Genomic DNA, 24335 nt, shown 5'->3' on the forward strand with positions numbered 1-24335 from the left:
AAGCTGATGTGTATTTATGCTTATAGCACATCTCAGCTTGCACTAGCCACATCTCGGTACTCAATAATCACATGCACTCAATAACCACATGTGACTAGTGTTACCTAACTGGACAGTGTAGAAAAGAAAGGCTAACAGAAATTAACAAACTGTAATCAGCGCCTTAAAACGTTAAACAGATTAAATGTTAGAATTAACTTCCTGCTTTCTTAAATCAAATAATAAAAAGCTTGAAGACGCCAGGTGTATCAGAATTTAGGATTTTTTCAGATTTTAGGCAGTAATGCAGAGCATACCCACCATGTGTTTTGTATGTGAATGTATGTATGTGTTATGAACCCCATGTGTTCCATTTGGAATTCTGGAGCAACACCATGTCATCCAAAGCATTACTATTTATGCTGAGAAATAAATGCACTAAATAGAATAAACGAATACTATAAATAGCTTCACATCATTTTAGGTCAGGTTTTGCTGTCAAATGAGTTTTGCTGTCAATTTTTTTAAGTGGGTTTTCAGATTTTTTCTTGGTTTTCAGAATTGTGGATAAGGGAGGGACATATGCTATACAAGTTCAAGTCCCAACTCTGCCACGTATTGTTACCCGTTCAATCACCTATGAAGAAAACCTAATTATAAGGTTGATATGAGGTTCAAAATTTTTATTAAGATAATATATAAAGACTTAGTAAATTGTACAGCATGATACAAGTACAACTTTGTATTATCAGACTTTTTAAAAAGCTTAAGAAGTAATGTCAATAGCAAAATGGGCAAAAGGTATGGACAGAGCACCTTAAAAGAAATACCAATCACTAATAAAAATAAACAACGAACAATCTCATAATTAAAAGTAAATTAAGTCAAGTACAATTTTTTATCTTTGTGAGTATCTAAAAGGTTTTGAAGAACGGGCCACTCTGTTGGTGGGAGCAGGAATGGGTCCAGTTTAGCTAAGAGCAACTTGGGCAGCAGCTACCAAAACATTTAAATGTATCTACTACTCTTTGACCTAGCAATTCCACTTCTAGGAATTTACCCTACAGATATTCTTGACAAACATATAAAGATCTATTTTTGAATCCTTGTTGCAGCATTGTTTGAAAACTGAAAAAGACTAACAACAACCTAAATGTCCCTCAGTGAGGAATCAGTTACATTGTGGAAAGTATATTTAGTTGAATACCATGCAGCCATGAAAAAGAGTTAGATCTATATACACCAACTTGGAAACAGCCCCAATATATATTAAGTTTAAACAAGCCGGGTTTAAATGTACATAGTATGATTTCAATTGTGTACACACACTGCATTTGCTTATAGGTCTATTAAGTTTAAAATAATTTTTTTATATTTTATTTATTTTTGAGAGAGAGAGAGAGAGAGAGAAAGACAGAGCACAAGTGGGGGAGGGGCAGAGAGAGAGGGAGGCAAAGAATCCAAAGCAGGCTCCAGGCTCTGAGCTGTCGGCACAGAGCCCGATGTGGGGCTCGAACCCACGAACCGTGAGATCGTGACCTGAGCGGAAGTCAGTTGCTTAACCAACTAAGCCACCCAGGCGCCCCAAGATTTAATATATATTATCCTATATGTAAGTAACTGTATGTTTGTTTCATATGTATTGTTTTATATATCAGCTAACTATATAATACAATATGATTACATAAGCTATAAGTATTAATGCAAGTTATGTGTACAGTGTATATACATATATAGATATATCAATTTATCAGAGAAACTATTAACAGTAGTTACCTCTCTTAAAGGAGTACAAATTCAACTTTAAATTTTATACCCTTCTATACTATTTTAATTTTTAAACTGTATCTATATATGATTGACATAAACTTTTGAAGTTTAATTTTTTAAACAAATCTCAGTACTTTACCATGAGTTCAAGGGCAAAGTGTGGGTACGGCATTTTGTCTAAGTCACAGTTTAAGTACACATTAGGCACTCAAAAAAATGTTTGTGGATGAATGGGGTAGATAATGGATGGAAGAGCAAACAGATATAGGCATTAACTAATGTAACAATTAGCTATTAAAGTGCAAAGAAATTTCTGGATTATGCAGGAAGCTGAGGTGGGTTTCTGGCTGGTTCTAGGGGTGGCAGAATTTACATGGTTCTAGGGGTATAGAGAAAGGCTGGTGTCTGGTCTGAGACATAAGCATTGATCTAGGCATGGGGAAGTCCCATGTAGGTCACAAGCCTACTCCCAAGATCTTTCTGTTTCCAATCTCAACAGTGAGGACCAGGACCTCAACAGTGAGGACCACCCCACCCCTTGAGAGGAACAATAAAGGTAGAAGAGGTTTGCCTCCAGGAGGAAGAAGTGCAAGAAGAAAGGAGACAGAGAATTGTTCTTACAGATTTATTATAATCTATAAACTGCTTCTTTGGCTTTTGCTCTACCACACACACATGCTCGAATACTCAAGAGAGCCCTGATGAGTGGCCCAAGCACAAAGATTACAGCCAATTGGTAGGAAGTCAGGAGCCCCACCAGTCTACTCTCCTATCCTGCCATCTGATGGAGCCGTACTCAAGTGCCTAGGAAAAAATAAATAAAACAGAAAAGGACATGTAAAAAGAGTTTCTAGGAAAGTTCAGAGATCCTGGAGACCCCACAGCTAAGAGCTGGCAAAGACCCCGGCCCTAGCTTTTCAGAGCGACTGGAAGATGCCCCAGCTTCCTCCCCAGCTCTGCCGTCACAGAAGTTAATTACTTGTTGCATCAGCACTGTCAGAATCATCCTAGGGAAAGAAAAAAAGACAAAAGCGCCTGTAGAATCTGCAAAGAGTGAACACTTGTGTTCACAAACTCTACTCACTCCCTCCCGCTCACCAAGTTTTCTTTTGTGATTTTCTAAATCATACCACTTCCTGGTAGGCTAACAGAAGGATTTATACTTTCAAAAATAAAATAAACCACTGGCACTCAATTAACAACACTGTGTCAACCATCACATGGTTTCAGAATTTCAATTCAGGCCACTGCTCCTTACAACTATGAATGCAGTCAACAGGGCCAGGTCTGCTCTAGGATAGAGAAGTAGAGGGGAGATGGGAGGGAGGAGGGTCTTGCTAGGGTTTTCTACAGCCTGGAGAAGAATATTCAACCTCCTGTGTCAAATCCAAATTTGGCTGACATGCACTGAGAAAACTATGGTGTTCCAAGGACCATAACAAGAGCTTTCTAGTATCTTATTTTTTAGGGCTAAAAGGAAACCAAAGGGTTGAAAGGCAGGCTTTACTCACATCCAGGTCATCCATGCCAGGGGGAGGTCTCTTGATGCTGACCTTCTTCAAAAGCTAGTAGGAAGAGAAGAATGATTACAAAAGAAAAGAAGGGCAAGGGAAGAGCAACCTGTATGTTGATGGACCACAGGAGAATGGTCCCAGCCAGACAACTAACTGCCTTATCTGTACAGCCCCTAACACATCACTGGAATGAACTGGAGAAAAGTAAATCGATCCCCTTTTTAAAAGGATGTTGAAACACACACACAGCATCCTTCTTACTAATGCAGGTTACAGTCTGTTAGTATTTTGGCAACTTGAATAAATAGTAGCTGAAATTCTAAAACCAAATAATATATGGCAGGGCGCAATTTATTTGTTTTATGATGTAAATTTTTATACTGCTTAGTTTGAGCTTCCCATGAAGTTGTCTGGCTCAGGAAACACACACACACACACACACATACACACACACACACACACACAGAAAATAGAATGACAGAATGACAGAAAAGTTGGTAAAGGCTTTGCCAAACTTTTTCAGAATTCTGTGACTAATGCATGAATCCAAGTGTACAGTTTCACTAATATTCATTTCTCCCATCCCTCCTAAATAAACATCGCACAAAATATGTAAACAATATGAGCACGAATGAGACAAGCTCATCTATCTCTGTCTAGCCCTGATGACAGTCCTCCGTATGAGCAGAGACACAGAGAATGATCAAGATGGGCAGAAAATGGCATTACCTCTGCATAGTGTTCCACCTGAGCCAGCTCCACCTCTTCATCCCCCTCCCAGTCTCTCCAGTTATCAAAGTCCACAGACAACCACACCGGCTGCAAGAGGAAAGTATAGAGCATCACAAGTGCACAGAAGAACATGGCCGTGTGCACAGGAGCATGTTTAGGGGCAAAGAAGGCCATTGGGGGTACAGTCTTTCTTCCCCACAGCACCTCTTTGACTAGCCCCTTTCCAGGATGCCATCATCATCATCCGCAAAGATTTGCCAGGAATCTACTAAGTGTGAAGCACAATGCCAGGCATTGTAGGAGATGGAAAAGCATAGAAATTTGGCCCTCCAGAAGCTGACTAAATAGAGGTATAATACCTCTAGAAAGATAAGTGTGTCATAAAATACTATAGGAATCAACCAAGCAAGACAGACAAGCTGCATCCCCTGGAGTTGGAGATAACCCTTGGAGGCCTGTGTTCTCAGTTCTTATAAACAAGAAAAGAAGTTACTCACTCATTGATTTTAATAGCTATTTATTGAACATGTACTATGGGCCAGACTCTGAGCTTGGCATTGCGATTCTAAAAGGTTTAACAGAGGGGCACCTGGGTGGCTCAGTTGGCTGAGCATCCGACGTCAGCTCAGGTCATGATCTCACAGTTTGTGGGTTTGAGCCCCATGTTGGGCTTTGCAATGACAACGCAGAGCCTGCTTTGGATTCTCTGTCTTCCTCTCTCTCTCTCTCTGCCCCTCCCCTACTGATTCTCTCTCTTTCTCTCCCTCTCAAAAATAAATAAATGTTAACAAAATTAATTCAAGAAAATGTTTAATATATATAGTCCCAGCCATCACAAAGCAAGTGGGGAAGGGAAATTTAAATAAATCATTATAATAATAACAGCGTGGAAAGGGTGGTGGTGGTTTACGCAAGGGATATTACGGAAACACAGAAAGGAACTATAGGAGCCCAGGCTTCTTAGAGTAGCAGAGACTTAAAGGATGTGCAAGGGTTAGGTGGGCACAGGTAGTGATGATGGCTTTCCAGGAAGAAGGCACAGCATGAGCAAAAAGGTAAAGTAATGAGAAATAGCCTGGTGTGTGCAAAAGAGTTACAAGACATTTGCTATGGCTAGAATGTAAAGTTTAGGGCAGAGACTAATGGGATATGATGCTCCAGAAGGGAGGAATAGCTTATATGTCACGCTCTGGTCCTTGGATTTCAACCCAAAGAGCAGAAGTGACAAGTTCAAATGCCTGAAAGAGGGTGCTACTGAAAAGGAGTAAAGTGCGGTGCACATGCTCCATTTAAAGCTCCATTTGGGAATTTATTTATTTATGAAGTAATTCTCTACATCCAGTATGGGGCTTGAATTCACAGCCCCAAGATCAACAGTCGCATGCTCTACCAACTGGACCGGTCAGGTGCCCCTGGCATTTGGGAATTTAGGCCAGTGTGATCAGAATCTCAATTTTCTTCTTCTTTTTTTTTTTTTTCAAAGATTTTACTTTTACGTAATCTCTATACCCAACATGGGCCTCAAACTCACAACCCTGAGATCAAGAGACGCATGCTGGGCCGACTGAGCCAGCCAGGTACTGTTCAAATGCGTGTTTTAAATTTTTTTTTCAATGTTTTTTATTTATTTTTGGGACAGAGAGAGACAGAGCATGAACGGGGGAGGGGCAGAGAGAGAGAGGGAGACACAGAATCGGAAACAGGCTCCAGGCTCCGAGCCATCAGCCCAGAGCCTGACGCGGGGCTCGAACTCACGGACCGCGAGATCGTGACCTGGCTGAAGTCGGACGCTTAACCGACTGCGCCACCCAGGCGCCCCTCAAATGCGTGTTTTAGATAGGCCATGCTGGGAGCAGTACAAAGGATGGATTGAGGGTAGGACTGAAAATATGCAATAAACCTCACCCAGTGATGGATGAGGCCTGAATTAGAAGAGACGAAGTAACAGACTCAAGAATATTTAGGAAGTCAAGTAGGACCTTGTGAGTGACTGAATGTTGGTGGGAAAGGAGCCAAGGGTGATTCCCAGATCTATGTCCCCAGGTACACAGAGAGCAGAGGAGAAAGAGCAGGCCATTCCCCACACACCTACTTTGATATCCTCTTTGGTGAGTCGAGGCCAGGCCACCTTCTCCTTCCATTTCCTCACAAAACAAGTGATGGAACGACCGGAGCGTTTATCCTGGGAGTCCTGCCAGATAGACAGCCTCATTGTTAGGATCTGAGGCGTAGAATGAATCTCCAATTTCCCAAGCAGCCTTTCCATCCAGACCTTACTGTCCCGTCCCACCCTTACCTTGGAGTTCACCTTAGCATAGAACTCAATCTCATTGTACAACTCCACTCCATCCGCATTCTTGCAGCTGAGGAGACAATGCAGCTGAGGAAATGCAGCAGGCTGAGCATGGGCGCATTAGGAGAAAGGAAAGGTTCCTGGCAACCAGGCCCTCCAGAGAGGAGGGCCATTACCTGAACACAATGCGGTGGTCTTCGATGAGCACGTGGACATCGGTGCTATCCTCAACACAAAACTCCATGAACACATATTTGGGCCTGTCATACCACAGCGTCCTGGCATGTTGCCTGAAGAGGAGTTGCGGTGGGGCTTCATAGGGGTGGCAGAGGGAAGACAGGGGGCATTGGGGAAAGGTGGGGGGGGGTTATTTTAGGGACGTTTTATGCCATGGCCCTGTCAAAGTGGAGCTAAGTGAGACAGAAGGAAGTGAAAGGGGAGTGATGGGAGTAGGGAGGAGGGGGGAGGGTGAACCTGGGGAGAATCGAGAGTGCCAAAGTTGAGAGGTAGGGAGTTATGGAGAACATTCAGGTCACTTCCCTCACCACCCGAAAGTTACAGAGACCCGAAGTCTGGGGTTTCCATGGGACCTCGCAGGGCCCAGAGCGCCCAGAAAATGGTGGGACAAGGAATCTCCAGGGAAAAGGGCGACTGGAAACACTCACCTTGCCATGGCGGCTCCTGCTACCCGGTGGCGTTTGGAGTCCGAAGCAGAGACCGCTATCTTTAGATACTGGGGACGCCCCCAGCAGCTGCCTCTCCTTATATGGTCGGGGAAGGCCTTAGAGGAAGGGGGGATGTGGCCATACAGCCAAGGGATCTGCACTCCAGAGAGACTCTGGGAGAGCATAATCCCGGCAGTCCTTCACATCTCTGGGTCTCCAGAAATGTTCAGGTTAGGAATAGACCACCCACCCACGGGGACCAGGGCAAGAGCCACACTAGATAACGTGCACACCGAATATCTTGCTCCTGGCTTCATTCACTCGTTTCTCCAACGCTCAGGGCACTCAGTGTCTGATTCACGATAGGCGCTCAATAAAAAATTATCAGCCCCAGTTAAATCCCCTGGGAAGGCCCGCCCCAGGTGACGATAAACTGTCTGACGTAGTGCCCCGCCCACCCGCTCCTGCGGGTTTCCCGGACAGCGCGCCGTTGCCATGGCAGTGAGGGGGCGCGGCTGACGTGCGGCGGTGTTTCCGGGAAGATGGCGGCTGTCGAAGCGTCTGCGGAGCCGGTAACGGTGGTAGCTGCCGTTGGTCCAAAGGCGAAGGACGAAGAGGAAGAGGAAGAGGAGTCGCCGCCACCTTGCGAGGCGGTGCGCTGGGCCCCGGTGGGGGCAGTGGCGGAGGCCGGGCCTGGGACAGCTGCGTTCTCGGAAGAGGCGGCAGCCGAGGAGCCAGGCGCGGCCCCGGGCTCCCCTCCCGACTCGCCCGGCCGGACGCTGCGGCGGCTGCGGGCTGAGCGGCGGCGGCTGGACTCGGCGCTGCTTGCGCTGTCCTCGCACTTCGCGCAAGTGCAGTTCCGCCTGCGCCAGGTGGTGCGCGGTGCGCCCGCGGAGCAGCAGCGCCTCCTGCGCGAGCTCGAGGACTTCGCTTTCCGCGGTTGCCCTCACGTCCTGGGTTATGGGGGGTCCGAGGACCCCGCCAGCGACGATGGCGATGGGTTGCCAGGGGACCGGCCACGATTGCGGGGCGAGAACCAGGTGAGCATCTGGGCCAGACCCCGAGGGGCAGGGGCATAGGGGGTTGGGTGAGTGGCGATGCTGACGCGGACCAAGGTAGCAGCGGTGAGACGCCGGCTGGTCTCGGTGAGTACTTCGCGCGTTGGAGACGAGGAGATAAGACAGGTGTGCGAGGTTTGCTGAAGGGCAGGAGGACCCCGAGGCCTGGGAACCTCATTGTGAGGGGTGTCCACCTAGGGTGTGGAAAGAGATGCAGGTGTGGTGACGTGCGGGACGGAAGAGTGGTGAGCAAAGAGTATTCAAAGGGCAACAGAGCAACCAACCAAAGCAGTGCTGCTCCCCCTCACCTTGCCGTGGCCTCATAAAGTACCCAACGCCCGAGCACATTTGTTGATAGAGTACCCCGACCTGGGGCTGAGAACATTGGCTAATGAAGGGTAAGTGAATTGGAATCCATGGAAATTTAGACCTCCTGCCTGTTCCTACTTTCCTGGAATCTAGAAAACGTCTTTAATCTTTAGGCTTTTGTGGGGGCAGAAGCTTTGTTGAACAGCAGGATCACTTAGTAAATGAAAAAAAACACAACTCCTGATTATAGCCTTTCCTACAGCTGGAATTTTAAACCTCCTTGCCCATCCTGCCTAATAACTAGGTATTATATAAGAAGCCCCTTTGGTAACTGTGACAGGATCTGTTCAGTTAGCCTCCACTGAGTAATGGGAGTCTGTATGCCAATGCCATTTCCTTAACAGTCTTTGAATCTCTGAAAGTGTACAGCTGCGGATAGCTTATTGGAGGTGTTGAAGAGACTTGGCCACCTTCTCCACATTTTCATTCTTCAAGTTACTACCTATACGTGGCTTTCTTCCCACTTAAATTGGGTTTAACCAAGGCTTATCAGTAGCAGATACTGACTTGCTTATTTTAACCTGAAATGTTTCCAGTGCAATCCTGTGTTTGCTCTTCCACCCTCCTCTCCATATACCCGCAGCTCCTGGCACAAGGAGCAGCCACCTCAAATTGCCAGACTTTTAAGGAGTAGAAAGGATTACTGTAACCAGGCCCTTGTTCAGGAGCAAGAAGCATCAGAGTTTCTGTGTGGATGTGGTGCTCTTTTGGTTGTTCATTTTCTCTTTCAGAAGCAGAGTACAACTTAAAAAAAAAAAAAAAAGTGGTGCTCACTGGGCGCCTGGGTGGCTCAGTCGGTTAAGTGTCTGACTCTTGATTTCTGCTCAGGTCATGATGCCATGGTTGGTGAGATCAAGCCCCACGTCAGGCTCTGCACTGACAGCACAGAGCATGCTTGGGATTCTCTCTCTCTCTCTCTCTCTCTCTCTCTCTCTCTCTTTCTTTCTCTCTCTGCCCCTCCCCTGCACATGCTCTCTCTCAAAATAAATAAAAATTAGGAAAAAAAGCGGTGCTCAAAATACCACTTTGGTACCACCTGTTTATGCGTTAATGAATGCACAGAAGATTACATAAAATATCTAAGTGGGGGGACATGTTTGAACCAGATGATTTACTTCTTGTTCCAGATTTTTTTAAACCAGTATTTCCTCTCACTTCCTACTGGAAATCATTTCCATTATTTTCTGCCTTGAACCAGAGCTCGTTTTTCTCTATTACACTTGTTTGCCCACATTCCAACAAATAACACGCTGTAACTGCCATGGTGCCATGGCAGGAAACAGAGTTCGGCAGACATACTCGTGAAAACAGAATCAGGATTCATGGCTGTTTTTTTTTTTCTTCTTCTTCCTTGGCTTAATGAAGTTAGGATACAGTGAAAACACAAACAGAGCTTCCCTGTACTTTCTCCTTGGGCTGGCTAGACAGCTTCCTCCAGTCAGAGCTCATTATTTGGAATGTGTCGTTCTGTACCTGTTTTAGTTCAGTAACATACAGCAAATGTGTATTGAGAGTTTATCCTGTGCCAAACACCGTGCTAGGCAACAGGGGTACAAAGTCAAGGCCTTTGCCCTTAAGGAGTTCATAGACTCCTTATAGGTTATAATGTGACAAAGATTATAATCAACAATATATATAATCAACATTATATATATATATACATATACATATATATATATATACATATATATATATATATCAACAAAGATTATAATGTGACATGAGCTAGAGAAGTGTGTACACAGCATAGAGTGAGAAATGATCAGCTCTGCCCCGGAAGATCCAGGAAACCAGAAGGATAGCTAGGCCCTCAGTCAGCAGGGGATGGGAACAAGGTTCTAAGAAATGCCAATACTCAGAAAGGTTTGGAGAGGAAATGTCCTGAGAAAAGGCTTGCTGTCATGTTGAGTAAAGCAAAAGGATTGCTTTTTAAAGAGCTTGAACAAAGGGGCGCCTGGGTGGCGCAGTCGGTTAAGCTTCCGACTTTAGCCAGGTCACGATCTCGCAGTCTGTGAGTTCGAGCCCCGCGTCAGGCTCTGGGCTGATGGCTCAGAGCCTGGAGCCTGTTTCCGATTCTGTGTCTCCCTCTCTCTCTGCCCCTCGCCCGTTCATGCTCTGTCTCTCTCTGTCCCAAAAATAAATAAACGTTGAAAAAATAAATAAAAAATAAAGAGCTTGAACAAAAAGTTAATTTATTGTTTTTCATTTGTCCTGTCTCATATCTTTTGGAGGGCTTGGTAAGTTCCATTTGAAGGTTAAATTTAATGTCCTATAGACTGCTGGTTGAAAATGCAGCCTTATACCTGCACCTGACTTGCTAGTTTTGGTTTGTTTTGTTTTTGATAATCAAGAAAGTTAAGGAAGAACTAGTATTTGAGAATACGTTGGCAAGACTTCACCACCCTGAAGGATTTTTCATCATTTAAATGCAGAATCTGCCTGGTGGCCAACAATGGAGAAAGGAGTCACTGGTCAGGGAAACTTACCAGACTCTTTTTTTTTTTTTTCTTCTTTCTTTTTTAACATGGTTACCTTCCCACCCCTGTTCCTTGGCTTTTGGATTTTATTTTTCACTGCCCCAGGCACCTGCTTTAATTCTTTTGATTGTGTGAACATCTGTAATACATTGGAGGGACTTTGAATCTTAAGAAAACTGGTTATGAGGGGTGCTTGGCTGGTTCAGTCGATAGAGTATGCAACTCTTGATCTCAGGGTTGTGAGTTTGAGCCCCTTTGGATGTAGAGATTATTGAAAAATAAAATCTTTAAAAAATAAGAATAAAGAAAACTGATTATGAATTATAAATCTTTCCTCTACACCCTTATCTCTAGATTCTCTTGCAAAATTTGGCCGCAGAAAGTATTCAGGAGTTGATCTGTGGTAATTGGCTGTGGAGGATGGCATGTTTAATTCCTGGGGGGCTGTCTTGTCTAAGATAAATTGCCTCTATCCTAACTAGGCCTTTGTGGAGGGGGTGGGAAGGCTGTCTTAACAAAAGGCCTCATTGTATTCATATTCTGTTTCCAATGAGGGACAAATACCTTTTTAAAGAAAACACATTTAATAAATTACCCTGGATGAAATCGTTATTCTCATTTTTGAACCTATGTATGAATTCTGTATTTCCTTGGGATTATTTGGAAACACTTTGTTTCAGTAGTCATGGTTAGCTTGTGAGGATTCTTAATGTGCCCTGATTTTTCCTTTTCCTATGAAATAGACCTAAGTATTTTCTTGTCTTAGAGTGAGCAGGAGAAACGGGAACGTCTGGAAACCCAAAGGGAGAAGCAGAAAGAACTTATACTGCAGCTCAAAACCCAGCTGGATGACCTGGAAACATTTGCCTATCAAGAGGGCAGTTACGACTCCCTGCCACAGTCCGTGGTCTTGGAAAGACAGCGGGTGAGCAGACACCAGAGAGGCGCCCGCCACTACCTAAGGCTACCTTGTCCCTTCCTGTGTTCACAGGACATTGTTTCCTAGCTCGTTCACCCTTGGTCTTACTGAGAATCCCTCTGCTGGCCCAAATCAAAGGGAAATGGGACAAGTCTTCATTCACACATGGAAACACAAATTCCAAAGCTTTATAATATGTTAACTGAGCTCTTTTTGGTGGTTATACTAATAGTAGTGATATATAATAATAATAATCGTTTTGGGGCGCCCGGGTGGCTCAGTCGGTTGAGCGTCCGACTTCGGCTCAGGTCAGGGTCTCGCAGTTTGTGAGTTCGAGCCCCGCCTCGGGCTCTGTGCTGACAGCTCAGAGCCTGGACCCTGTTTCAGATTCTGTGTCTCCCTCTCTCTGCCCCTTCCCTGCTCGTGCTCTGTCTGTCTCTGTCTCTCAAAAATGAATAAACGTTAAAAACAAAAAAAAATTTTTTTTTAAATAATAGTTTTTCATTTGATCATTAAAACAGTTCTACTTGGGCACCTCCTCCAGTGTAAATTAGCTTTTCCCCACTACCAGTTGATAAGTATTCCAGGAATCCAGACTGGTTTTAATGCCATATTTATTTAAGCAGCACCTGGGTAGGCAGGTAAATCTCTGGCAGAAATACAGCTACAGCCTCCCCTACAAACATGTTTGTCTCTCACCATGATGTGGCTGTTTCTCTGGCTTGGCTGGAGTTACATTAACTGGATTTCAAACTGTTCCAAATATTGTCACTAGGGCATTTTGGCTCTAATGCACTTTGATGTTTAGTAGAGATTTTTTTTTTCTTTTAGTTGCCTTGAGTAGGGCAAGAAGGGATGAGGAGAACTAGAAACTAAAGGAAATCCATATGTATTCTCTTGGAGGCTTTGGGGAAAGCTAACTATGAGGCTTTTTGGACTATCAACCACTTTGGATTATTCACACTGTTATTCTCCTGAAAGTTGCCTGGCCTGGTAGAGAATGTGCAGTGAGAGGAGCCATTTCTGTCTGAGAGGAACCAAGGGTCCTTGTTACTGTAGGAGAAGGAGCTCTGTGCTCTCACCTTGATCAGCAGTCGCATCGTGTCCTCTCCCAGGTTTGGGAGTTCTGTCTGTCGTTGATTTCCATTTAAAAGTAGGAAGCACTCCAGCAAATAACTCCCTTTTCAAGCCCTCTCCTTGAAAATTCTAAAGGGTGTGCCCATTGTTTGTGGTCTTGATAGGTGATCATAGATGAACTAATAAAGAAACTGGACATGAATCTGAACGAGGACATCAGTTCACTGTCCACTGAGGAGCTACGGCAGCGTGTGGATGCAGCTGTGGCTCAGATTGTCAACCCGGCCCGAGTGAAAGAACAGTTGGTTGAGCAGCTGAAGACTCAGATCCGAGACCTCGAGATGTTCATCAACTTCATCCAAGGTCAGAGGAAGGGATGGGAAGAGCAGGGTGGACAGATGTCATAATAATTATATGTAATCCAAGTACTGGTTCCTAAAGGTGCCCGTTCTTCATGTACTGTGTAGGAGGTTTTGATCACTCAGTGAGGGAGCCAGCACGGTAGAATAGAAAGAACGTGGATTTTTTTTTTTTTTTAAGATTTTATCTTTAAGTAATCTCTACACCCAGTGTAGGGCTCGAACTCACACCCCTAAGATCAAGAGTCACATGCTCCTCCGACTGAGCCAGCCAGATGCCCCAAGAAGATGGATTTTAGAACCAGATAGTTCAGATCCCAGTTCTGCCACTTCCTAGCCTTGGGTCCTTGGGGAGGTTCCTAACCTATTTAGTCCCACTCTCCTCACCCCTGAAATGATGATTCACGCTTCCTTCATTCAGCAAATATTTATTGAGCCAGTCACTGTGCCACACAAATCAGATGTTATTTGTAAAAGTCTTACATGTGGTAGGCACTAGTAAATATTCATTTTCCTCCTCTTTGTAACTCCTGCTTACAGATGAAGTGGGAAGCCCACTGCAGGCAGACAGTGCACACTGTGAGTGCAAGGCCAGTGGGAAGACAGGAAGTGGCTCCACCAGGACTGACAGCGGCAGACTGCCTCCAGGAAACAGCAAAAGTAAGTACAGCTTCCAGAATAGGCGAATCCAGAAAGGTAGGAAGTAGATTAGCAGTTACCTAGGGCTTAAGGGGCGGGGGAGAAGTGGGAATGGGAAATGCTAACGGTACAGGGATTCTTTTGGGGATGATGGGTGCACAGCTCTGTAAATATACTAAAAATCACTGAATTATACACTTTAAGTGAGCGGATTATTTGGTGTGGGAATCCCAGTAACAGCTATTATTAACCCAAAACAGTTAGGTCCAGCCACATCCTAGGTGGCTCTTGGCTTCCTGTGAGACGTGTACTGTAGCTCAGAAGCAGGACCGGATCCCAGCCCGTGACTTGTTGAATGTACCTCTGTGCCAGCATGGCCCTAACTGATGAGTCGTTGCATTTTCTGAACAGCAAAGGCAGAAGACGTGAAGAAGGTTCAGGAGACGGGGCTGCACCTCATGCGGCGTGCGCTCGCAGTGCTCCAGATCTTTGCCGTTAGCCAGTTCGGTTGCGCCACGGGCCAGATCCCACAAACCCTGTGGCAGAGAAGCCAGGCTGACAGGGACTACTCCCCCTTACTGAAGAGGCTGGAGGTATCAGTAGACAGAGTGAAGCAGCTCGCCCTGAGGCACCAGCCGCACGACCACGTCATCACCTCCGCCAACCTCCAGGACCTCTCTCTGGGAGGCAAGGACGAGCTGACCACGGCCGTGCGGAAGGAGCTGACAGTGGCTGTAAGGGACCTGCTGGCCCATGGACTCTACGCCTCCTCACCGGGGATGAGCCTCGTCATGGCCCCCATTGCTTGTTTGCTGCCAGCCTTCTCCTCAGCCCCCGAGGCCATGCACCCGTGGGAGCTCTTTGTAAAGTACTACCATGCTAAGAACGGCCGTGCTTATGTGGAATCCCCCGCACGGAAGCTCTCCCAGTCCTTTGCCCTGCCGGTTATGGGAGGCACTGTGGTGACCCCCAAGCAGAGCTTACTGACCGCCATCCACATGGTGTTGACGGAGCACGACCCTTTTAAGCGCAGCGCAGACTCAGAGCTCAAGGCCTTGGTGTGCATGGCACTCAATGAGCAGCGGCTCGTGTCCTGGGTGAACCTGATCTGCAAGTCGGGGTCACTCATCGAGCCCCACTACCAGCCCTGGAGCTACATGGCGCACACAGGCTTTGAGAGCGCCCTCAACCTGCTCAGTCGCCTCAGCAGCCTCAAGTTCAGCCTCCCTGTAGACCTGGCCGTGCGCCAGCTCAAGAACATCAAAGATGCCTTTTGAGGAGAGTGCCCTGGCCCCACACCAGTACCTTCCTCAGTAGGGTAGGAACAGATGGCTAGTCTTCTAGGATAGAAACAAAGAGCAAGAGGGGGGGTTTAAAGACAGTTTCCCTTGCCAAATGACTGCAAAGTCTGTTTTCCAACTTAGCATATCAGAAAGAAATGCCGGAAACCCTCCCGCTAAAAGGTTCTGCCCCGGCATGTAACGTCTGGGCACATATGTTAGAGCCTATGTAAAAGAAATCAGATGTGGCACACAGTGAACGTACCACCGCATCGTGCCACGTCTGAGTTTTACAAAACCCAGGTCACTCTAACCATTCTCTTTATGGTGGTGAGTGACAACATGAGTGAATTGTCGGTCCTGGAAGACATTCCACTTGAGGCTCTTGCCATCCAAGCTGGGAGCCGTATTCCTTCACTTGGAGCAGGTTCAAGAGAGTCCTAAGGCCGGAATTTAAATTCCCTTTATGAATACAGACACCCCTTTTCTTCCTGACCCCAAGGTCAGGGAAGGCCTTGTAGATTCCTTAGTTGCCTCTAAAACTGGGAATGGGGATATCTGATAACAGCATTTCTAAGGGAGTTCGTTAACCACTGTTAGGCTCAGTGTGAGCCCCTTTTTGGGGGGTAAAAACTGAAATCTGTTCCCGACAAGGTGGCGGCACAGATGATGCTCTTTTGATTCTGGAGCTGGTTATTTATGAGGAATGACCACCATTGGCTGGTACCATGTCCTCTGGCAAATAACCTTTCCCGTACACAACTCCCAACAAGATGCAGACACAATCTTTTTAGAAGTAAATATGTTAAAGCTGTCCTCCTCAAGAGAATCCTTGCCCCTGAGTCAAGTGTGAATGGGAACACACCTCAGTGACCAGCAGCTGCTCCCCCCAGGATTGTGAGTCCACTTGTCCCGGAGGCTGGATGATGGAGGCAGTCTGACCATATGTAGGTACTGCAGCGGAGGTAGGGACTACAGATCCCTGTTGACAGACAAGGGACTGAGCATTTCCTTGTAAAATGGACCCTAGAGTGATCCTATTTGGTCTTCAGTATTTTAGCCTTTTTAGTTCGTATTTATCATTCAGCTTGCATACTGCTTCAGGACTGACCAAAGATGGGCAAGGTATATTCCTTTCTGGAAAACCAAATGGGATCTCAACCCTACGGATTCAGCATTGTTTCGTGTATTAAATTGCCAGCTGCACTTTGTGTCTGCACTATTACATAGTGCATTTTAACTTAATTTTTTTTCAACAACATGTTATTTAAGATGTATTATTGATAATTCATTAGAATTAGTCATCCTGTGTGAAGCAGGATAATTGTAAAATGTGGAAAATGATAGATCTGTGGTTGCTAATAAAATCATAGTATTTTATGTAGCTTCTCTGAAAGACCGTGGAGACTCTTGGCTTTGGTTTATAAGTCTGTGCGTTATTAGCCCATCCGATCCAGATCAGTATTTTCTTGAGCAGCGTCTGGCTCTTGGCCTTTCTGCCTCTTCTTGGCCCTCTATCCTGGACCAGGTCAACTTTGGTGGTGGTTTCTTTCTCCCAAATGTTATCATCCCATCTCGCCCAGGCGTGCAGTCTGTTCCCACGGCAAATCTCACCTTGCCTGCCACTTTTGGAGCTGGCGCTTTTAAGTCCATTTATCTAGATATCATCCAGGGTGGATGATAACTGCCGTGACTATGTGGCACAGCCCTGAACCACCCCAGTATTTTTCTAATCCTCACAAAGACTAATTTGTATCAAGGTTTTGATTCTAATTTGTATCAAGCATCATGGGAAGCTATTTTAGGCCATCCTAACTGAATCCTCACTACTTCTAAGACAAGACCATATTATCTCCATTTTATAGCCGAGTACACTGAGGTTAAACATCTTGTCCAGGTGTATGTGATGGAAGAGCTGGGATTTGTACTCAAGTTGCCCGAATCCAAATCCTATGGTCTTTATATTCTATCATGTTACCTCATTGTATCATGCTGCTTCTAGATCTTTTCTTCCTCTCTCTCCTTTATCCACCCCCTCGCTCCACCGTCACTTTGGGGAAGAGAAGGTATTTCCCACATACCTACCAGAAATTTCAGCTGCCAAAGGACCAGGCCACAAGGAGATGGATGGACAGACAGCCACCGTTCTGTCGAGTTCTTCATGAAACAAAAAGACAGTATGTAGAGACGGAGACAATGCTGCCAGCATCCCAGCAGTCAGATATCTGCTAGTCACTGATCATCTGCATTATTACTTAGGACAGAACTCTGTCCTTGGCTTGGGGTGAGGCACACAGGACAAGGGAGGAGAGAAGGGAACAGTCAGCCTAGGCCTAAGCATATGCAAGAACAGGATGAAAAAGAATCATGGATATGTATCCGTGAAAGTGCAGGCTGCACTGTTATAAAAGTATGATCTGCAAAGCATTTTTTTTTTTAATTTCTTAAGTTTATTTATTTTGAGAGACAGAGCGAGCGGAGAAAGACAATTCCAAGCAGGCCCTGCGCTGTCAGCACAGAGCCTGACGCGGGGCTTGAACTCCTGAACCATGAGATCTCGACCTGAGCCGAAACCAAGAGTTGGATGCTTAACTGACCAAGCTACCCAGGCGCCCTTGCAAAGCATTCTTAAAGGTAGAGGCAACTGCCTGGCTCAGTTGCTAGAGCATGCAATTCTTTATCTCAGGGTAATAGGTTCAAGCCCCATGTGGGCTGTAGAGTTACTTAAAATCTTAGAAAAAAAGATTTCTAAGGCGTTCTGCATTCATTCATCCTTGAATGCCTGCCAACTGCCTGGGCCAGGGTAGATACTGAGGAAAGAGAGAAATAAAACATACTCCCTGCCCTCAACAAAGACACAATCTAAGGAAATTGGGGATTTGGGTAGCTTGTTAAAACTTGCTGGGTCCCATCCTACAGATTTTTATTCCGTAGTTCTGGGGTGTGGCCTGAAAATTCACAGTTCTAAGGTTCTAAGCATCCCAGACTGATGCAGCCGCTTTAGGGACAACACTTTGAGAACCATTGATCCAAACCAAATAAGATGTTCTCTAATAAAGATGAGTATGGATTGGATTGCTGAGGGAGCACAGAAGGAAGAGATTGATTCTGCCTGGGAGAACTCTGGAGTGGCCTTGAAGGATGGATTTGGACAGGGTTTTGCCTAGCTACAGTGGAGGAGAATAAAGACACATGGACCCACCTGAGTAAAGACCCCAGGAATCAAAAAGGTTGGATATTTCAGTAGTTGGGGGTGGGGGGTGGGGAGGGAGTGGTTGTGTGAAGATGTGGAAAAATAAGGAATTTAGGCTGCAAGAAAAGAAAGGTGAGTTTAAACTTCGGTACACAGAGCCAATGAAGGATTTCAAGCACAAAAATGGGGAATTTAAGAGGTATGTTGAGGGAAGCTCCCCAAAATAAGCTCTATAGATCATATATGGCTCCACTCCAGACTGAAATTGTTATCTCCTAGGTTAGAAATCCATCTTTCATAAGCATAGCAAGCAATTCAGATCCACATAAAAGTTTGAGGAAGAGGGACGCTTGGGTGGCTCAGTCAGTTAAAGCATCTGACTTCAACTTAGGTCATGATCTGGCGGTTTGTGAGTTCGAGCCCCGCGTCTGGCCTGTGCTGACAGCCCAGAGCCTGCTTCGGGTTCTGTGTCTCCCTTTCTCTCTGCCCCTCCCCTGCTCGTGCTCTGTTTCTCTGTCTCAAAAATAAACATAAAATCGGGGCGCCTGGGTGGCGCAGTCGGTTAAGCGTCCGACTTCAGCCAGGTCACGATCTCGCGGTCCGTGAGTTCGAGCCCCGCGTCTGGCCTGTGCTGACAGCCCAGAGCCTGCTTCGGGTTCTGTGTCTCCCTTTCTCTCTGCCCCTCCCCTGCTCGTGCTCTGTTTCTCTGTCTCAAAAATAAACATAAAATCGGGGCGCCTGGGTGGCGCAGTCGGTTAAGCGTCCGACTTCAGCCAGGTCACGATCTCGCGGTCCGTGAGTTCGAGCCCCGCGTCGGGCTCTGGGCTGATGGCTCGGAGCCTGGAGCCTGTTTCCGATTCTGTGTCTCCCTCTCTCTCTGCCCCTCCCCTGTTCATGCTCTGTCTCTCTCTGTCCCAAAAATAAAAATAAACGTTGAAAAAAAAAATAAACATAAAAAAAAAAAAAGGTTTGAGGAGGAGAAGAAAAAGATCTGAGGCTGGATCATTTAGGGACATTTTCCTTTTCTGGAAAAGGACAGAAAAGATTTAAAAGACAAGGAAAAATTCAGAAGATTTAGTACTAATTTGGGAGAGTGTTTGTGAGAAGAGTCCAAGGCAATTATGAGATTTCCGGCTGTGGTTTCTATTTTCCAAAAGATATACAGCAGAAGAGGCAGCAGCAGGCTGGGAGCAGACCATGAAGGTGGAAATGGACAGGGTGGTGTAGTGTAATAAGAGCACCAGGTCAGGAGTGAGAACTTGCTCTTGCACCACCATCTCTGTGACTTTGCTGCTCTAGAGCTGTCCTCTTAGAGGCCAGAGTAGATGATCTCTGGAGGTCCCTTCCAATTCTAAAATGTCATCTTCCGATTTGAAACAAAAGATATTTTTTTTATTTAAAAAAAATTGTTTACGTTTATTTTTTTTTAACTTTTTTAAATTTATTTTTGAGACAGAGAGAGACAGAGCATGAACGGGGGAGGAGCAGAGAGAGAGAGACACAGAATCGGAAGCAGGCTCCAGGCTCCGAGCCATCAGCCCAGAGCCCGACGCGGGGCTCGAACTCACGGACCGTGAGATCGTGACCTGAGCTGAAGTCGGACGCTTAACCGACTGAGCCACCCAGGCGCCCCTGTTTATGTTTATTTTTGAGAGAGAGACAGAGAGAACAAGTGGGGGGCGGGGGGAGCGCGGAGAGAGAGATACAGAATCCAATGTAGGGTCCAGGCTCTGAGCTGTCTGAGCAGAGCCCGATGGGGAGCTGAACCCACCAACCGCGAGATCATGACCTGAGAGGAAATCGGATGCTCAACCGACTGAGCCACCCAGGGGCTCCGAAACAAAATACTGTAATTGAATATAGACATGTAAGTACATAATTATTGTGATAAACCACTGGCATGGGGTGTTGGCTGCAGGGAAAACTGGTCCCTGGAGAGGCTAAGAAGAGAATTGATGAAACCCTGATTTTTCTCATATCTTGCCCAAGACCAATTCTATAGATTCTTCCATGTTCAGAAAAGGAAAAACTGTAAGATGGTTTCCCTTTCTCTTGAACTCCGAAGACAAGTAAAGAACCATCTAAAAACAGTCTTCCAGGGTCACCTCCTGTATCATTAGGTAAAGCTAGGCTACCTAAAAAGCCTAGCACAGAGTAGGTGCTCAGGGATTATCACCATCATCCTTCACCTTCCTCACTGCTTATTCTAGTCGGTAATGTCTGTGACATCACTAGATTCTAAATATTGGGGGTAAGCACCTTTGCCTAACTGATCTTCGTCTCTCCCCCCTTATGCCAAAAATGCACACTAATACAAGTCCTATTTTTGCTGACTCTTTCAAGTCATAAAAATCTATTTCAAACTGTGTCCCCTTCTAGCGCCAGAAAAAGGAACTGCAACCAAGGGGTGTGGCAGAGCAGTGGAGCCAAAGGTCTGCGCGCTTTAAAGCCTTCCTTGCTCTTCCCACCTACGCGGGAGGAAGGACTTCTTTGCCTCTAGTGGAAGCTACTGATAAAGTTTGACTTGAATAAATGAATGCCGCAGTACTGCTCTCCCCGCCCGAGCTTCTTCCGCCCGTAAAGCATTTCAAGAGGTGGGGCGACACTTGCGGGGCGGGACCGGATGTGAGGTCACTCTCCCCGAGGTGAAAGGTTAGCGGAAGTGGGCTTTCTTCCTTTCTGCCGTAGGCTCGAGTAGCTGGTGTCGGTGAGTAGAACCTTGGGCGGGATGTTCCAATCCGCTGCCATCCGCGGCCTGGGGGTCGAGATCCGGGGTGGCGCCGGGCGCTCTCCTTTGCCCGGTCTCCGGAGGGTTCGTAGCGGTCCCATCCTGCGATGAGGGGCCTGCGGGCGGCCTGGGCCGAGACGGCAGTGAGCGCAGCTTTGGCTTCTGGGCCCACATCCTCGGCTTGACAGGTTTCTGAACGGCCCCTTCTCCTTCCCCTGCAGAGATGGGCAAATTCATGAAACCCGGGAAGGTGGTGCTGGTCCTGGCCGGACGCTACTCCGGACGCAAGGCGGTCATCGTGAAGGTACCCTCCTCGCGAGCCTCTGCGCGCCTACATCCCAGGAACGGGGCTGGTTTCGGAAGGCCTGCAAGCGTGGAAGTCAAGAGCTAGCTTGGGGGCATTGGTCACTGAGCATTGCGGGTGGGAGTGAATGCATCGGGGCTCTTGAGAGAGAAAAATGCAAAATACAAACAGATGTGAGTTGAATTGGGCGCCTAACATATAATGGGTTCTCTACTAAAGAGGCTTTAAAAAATAATAATGCCCGGCGTTTATCGAGCGCTTGCTTGGTATCTGGCACTGCTTTGCAGGTGGTGTCATGCCCAGTCCTTGAGGTAACCGTAGGGGATTCTTTTCTACTGCTGATGTCTGGAGACGTTAAGTAACTCAACTGAAGTAAAACATTAAGTGCTGCAAGTGGGATTCTGTAAAAAGAGGAGAAATTGTTTCTAGGCAAAACGATCACTTAGCATATTCTAGCCCTCCGTTCTTTGCCTTCTGCCTACATTTTGTGGCCTCTTGTGAGATTTTGCTAAGCTCTGGCCAAGCACTTGCTTTTGGTTGTTGTGGGACCACTGGGACACCCTTTGTTTCCCTTCCCTCATCTGTCTGAGACTGGTTTCTGGAGTTAGACCACCAACTAGCCATGTAATTGTAGAAGTCAAGAGATGTTAAGTCCTAAGAACCAGTGCTTGATAGAAAGCAAACACTCCATAAATGCTAATTATTGTTAGTTTTAAATCACTTAGCTCCCACAAGCCTTTCCAGATTCTTGGTGGGAATGAATACGACCCATTACTGTTTGGGCATCTAGCCTAGCACTCAGAATGTCTGCTTTGTGCAGTTTTTCCAGTAGCGGGTCTCAGATTGGGAGTGGGGGTATTCTTTTTATACACGGCCTGCATTTAGCACAGCGCCTCAGTAGGCCCTCGATTACTAACGTGATTCTTGCTTGTTCAGAACATCGATGATGGCACCTCAGACCGTCCCTACAGCCACGCTCTGGTGGCTGGAATTGACCGCTATCCCCGCAAAGTGACAGCTGCCATGGGCAAGAAGAAAATCGCCAAGAGGTCAAAGATCAAGTCTTTTGTGAAAGTTTATAACTACAATCACCTCATGCCCACAAGGTGAGCATATCAAGAATGGTTATGAAAGTGACTTTCTTTTCTCCCCTCTGGCCTGCTGAATAAGGAGACAGCTTTCAACTTTGCAGCCATTCCAGTGTGAGGAAGAGACATTTTCATGTGTGACTTACAAAGTGGTCGTGGTTTCAAGTGCTGCCTCTTTTTTTTTTTTTTTTTTTTTTAATGTTATTTTTGAGAGAGCACAAGTGGGAGAGAGGCAGAGAGAGACAGAATCTGAAGCAGGCTCCAGGCTCTGAGCTGTCAGCACAGAGCCCGACGTGGGGCTCGAACCCACAAACTGTGAGATCCTGACCTGAACGGATGTCAGACACTCGGCCGACTGAGCCACCCAAGCGCCCCCCCAGTGTTGCCTCTTTAATTCAGTGTGGAGCTGTGTTCTGTCATTTTCTGTGGTGACTTCCCTGACTGGGCCAAGCAGGATTGAAAAATCTTTTCCAAGCTTGCTCTTGATCTGTCTCCTCACCTGAAAATTCTAGAAGTGTTAGGTAAAGATTGCTGCATTTGTTTGCAATCACGATAAATACAGGCACGGGATCTGGCCTGCTGTCTTCCACTATTGCACTTTCAAGGATAGTTTTTATAGGCTTTCAAAAATTGTTGATAAATAAAGGAAAGCAAACCTCCCCCCAACTGATTCCACTTGGCTCTCAAGCCCCTGAGTTCCTGGCTGTTCACAGTATTGTGTGCCATTCATGCTATCTTGGTGTATAGGTTATAAGGAAATAAAAATATTTGAGAGAGTCCTGAACGATAATTGCCAAAACCCAGCAGTGTGTGCCTTACAGTTTGCTACCGGCGGCTGCATGTTTACTCTTAATGGGCTGTCTTAAAAGGGCATTGCTGTTTCTCAGGTGCTGGGAAACACCTCGGTAACTAGTCACCCAGCTTTTGCATTCTCATAATTTTGAGAATTTTGAGGCTAACCCTTCCCCGGACACAACTTGAACACCATAAATAAAATGGCTCCAAATAGGAAGCTGGCCAACCACCAAGATTAAAGTGACAATCCTTAGCCAGAAAAATAGTCACTGGAAAGTTGAGAATGAAACGTGAAGTATTTTCATGGCTTGAGTCTTTTTAAATTGGCAACTTCCAAAAAATATCATCAGGACTTTGGCACAGCTTTTGCGGATTGCTCCTGTGGAGACAGACCCTGCCATCCCAAGGTCCCAGACTGTGCGAAGGCCCTGGCCGCATGTGGGCTGATCTTCCCTCCCCACTGTTGTCCCCAGGTACTCTGTGGATATCCCCTTGGACAAAACTGTTGTCAACAAGGATGTCTTCAGAGACCCTGCTCTTAAACGCAAGGCCCGACGGGAGGCCAAGGTCAAGTTCGAGGAGAGGTAAATAGCTTTGGTAGTGGATGTTGGGAATATGGTATCCATATCCTCCATGAAGGGAATTTAGTTTCACTGTTCTCATTGGTGTCCTTTTCTTTCTGTCTAGGTACAAGACCGGCAAGAACAAATGGTTCTTCCAGAAGCTGCGGTTTTAAGTTTGTTTTGTTTCAGTCATTAAAAATACCAAAAAAAAAAAATCACTGTCTGCTTGTAGCATGTATTATTAGACTGCTGAAGAACATTCATATGATAAGACGTTGGGTGGTGGGTGAGAGGAGAAGCTGTGGGAAAGTATATAAAATAGCGCTTTTGTGAGATTTGGACTACTTCTGTCCCCCTCCTGATAATCCTTTAATCATCTGACCGCCCTCGGTGGGTAAGGCGTGAGCTACTGAATGATTTCCCAAAAAAAGACTACTTCTGATGTGTAGGTGCAGAGTTGTTTAGCATCCCTGGCTTCAACCTGTTACCTATATAGAGAACCTGGGCCACTCTCCTCCCTCCACCCTCCATTG

General features: G+C 46.1%; 3 protein-coding genes across 5 annotated transcripts; 2 read left to right on the top strand and 1 right to left on the bottom strand.

The window, feature by feature from the left end:
* Positions 1-2360: 2360 nt before the first annotated feature.
* PTGES3L (prostaglandin E synthase 3 like) lies at positions 2361-7399 on the bottom strand. 3 transcript variants are annotated; one of them, XM_006940380.5, is made up of 8 exons: positions 6954-7397; positions 6465-6578; positions 6292-6358; positions 6088-6186; positions 3993-4082; positions 3261-3314; positions 2729-2756; positions 2361-2553 (listed from the first exon to the last, which is right to left on the bottom strand). In XM_006940380.5, the coding sequence occupies exons 1-8, from the start codon at positions 7136-7138 to the stop codon at positions 2546-2548; spliced, it is 645 nt and encodes a 214-aa protein (XP_006940442.2). In that variant the 5' UTR covers positions 7139-7397; the 3' UTR covers positions 2361-2545. The 3 variants fall into 3 exon arrangements, with proteins under 3 accessions (XP_006940442.2, XP_019673488.2, XP_006940443.2); XM_019817929.3 differs by lacking the exon at positions 6465-6578 and having other exon boundaries at positions 6954-7399; XM_006940381.5 differs by lacking the exon at positions 2361-2553 and having other exon boundaries at positions 2721-2756; positions 6954-7336.
* A 96-nt stretch (positions 7400-7495) lies between these two features.
* RUNDC1 (RUN domain containing 1) lies at positions 7496-16515 on the top strand. Its single transcript, XM_023243431.2, has 5 exons — positions 7496-7993; positions 11624-11782; positions 13018-13216; positions 13753-13872; positions 14263-16515. Exons 1-5 carry the CDS (start codon positions 7496-7498, stop codon positions 15126-15128), a joined length of 1842 nt encoding a protein of 613 aa, XP_023099199.2. The 3' UTR covers positions 15129-16515.
* A 4420-nt stretch (positions 16516-20935) lies between these two features.
* RPL27 (ribosomal protein L27) lies at positions 20936-24017 on the top strand. Its single transcript, XM_006940382.5, has 5 exons — positions 20936-21031; positions 21274-21356; positions 22293-22462; positions 23713-23823; positions 23927-24017. Exons 2-5 carry the CDS (start codon positions 21276-21278, stop codon positions 23973-23975), a joined length of 411 nt encoding a protein of 136 aa, XP_006940444.1. The 5' UTR covers positions 20936-21031; positions 21274-21275; the 3' UTR covers positions 23976-24017.
* Positions 24018-24335: the final 318 nt, after the last annotated feature.

Source organism: Felis catus, chromosome E1 (assembly GCF_018350175.1).
Source record: "Felis catus isolate Fca126 chromosome E1, F.catus_Fca126_mat1.0, whole genome shotgun sequence".
NCBI lineage: Eukaryota > Metazoa > Chordata > Mammalia > Carnivora > Felidae > Felis > Felis catus.

Excerpts from the sequence above, each read along its gene's own strand:
- RUNDC1 (XM_023243431.2), top strand. The coding sequence starts at position 7,496 with ATGGCGGCTGTCGAAGCGTCTGCGGAGCCGGTAACGGTGGTAGCTGCC. Across the intron at positions 7,994-11,623 it reads GATTGCGGGGCGAGAACCAG|AGTGAGCAGGAGAAACGGGA; the intron begins GTGAGCATCTGG and ends TTCTTGTCTTAG. Across the intron at positions 11,783-13,017 it reads TGGTCTTGGAAAGACAGCGG|GTGATCATAGATGAACTAAT; the intron begins GTGAGCAGACAC and ends TGGTCTTGATAG.
- PTGES3L (XM_006940380.5), bottom strand. The coding sequence starts at position 7,138 with ATGCTCTCCCAGAGTCTCTCTGGAGTGCAGATCCCTTGGCTGTATGGC. Across the intron at positions 6,187-6,291 it reads ATGCTAAGGTGAACTCCAAG|GACTCCCAGGATAAACGCTC; the intron begins GTAAGGGTGGGA and ends TCTATCTGGCAG. Across the intron at positions 2,757-3,260 it reads CTGGCATGGATGACCTGGAT|GATGATTCTGACAGTGCTGA; the intron begins GTGAGTAAAGCC and ends TTCTTTCCCTAG.
- RPL27 (XM_006940382.5), top strand. The coding sequence starts at position 21,276 with ATGGGCAAATTCATGAAACCCGGGAAGGTGGTGCTGGTCCTGGCCGGA. Across the intron at positions 22,463-23,712 it reads AATCACCTCATGCCCACAAG|GTACTCTGTGGATATCCCCT; the intron begins GTGAGCATATCA and ends TGTTGTCCCCAG. Across the intron at positions 23,824-23,926 it reads AAGGTCAAGTTCGAGGAGAG|GTACAAGACCGGCAAGAACA; the intron begins GTAAATAGCTTT and ends CTTTCTGTCTAG.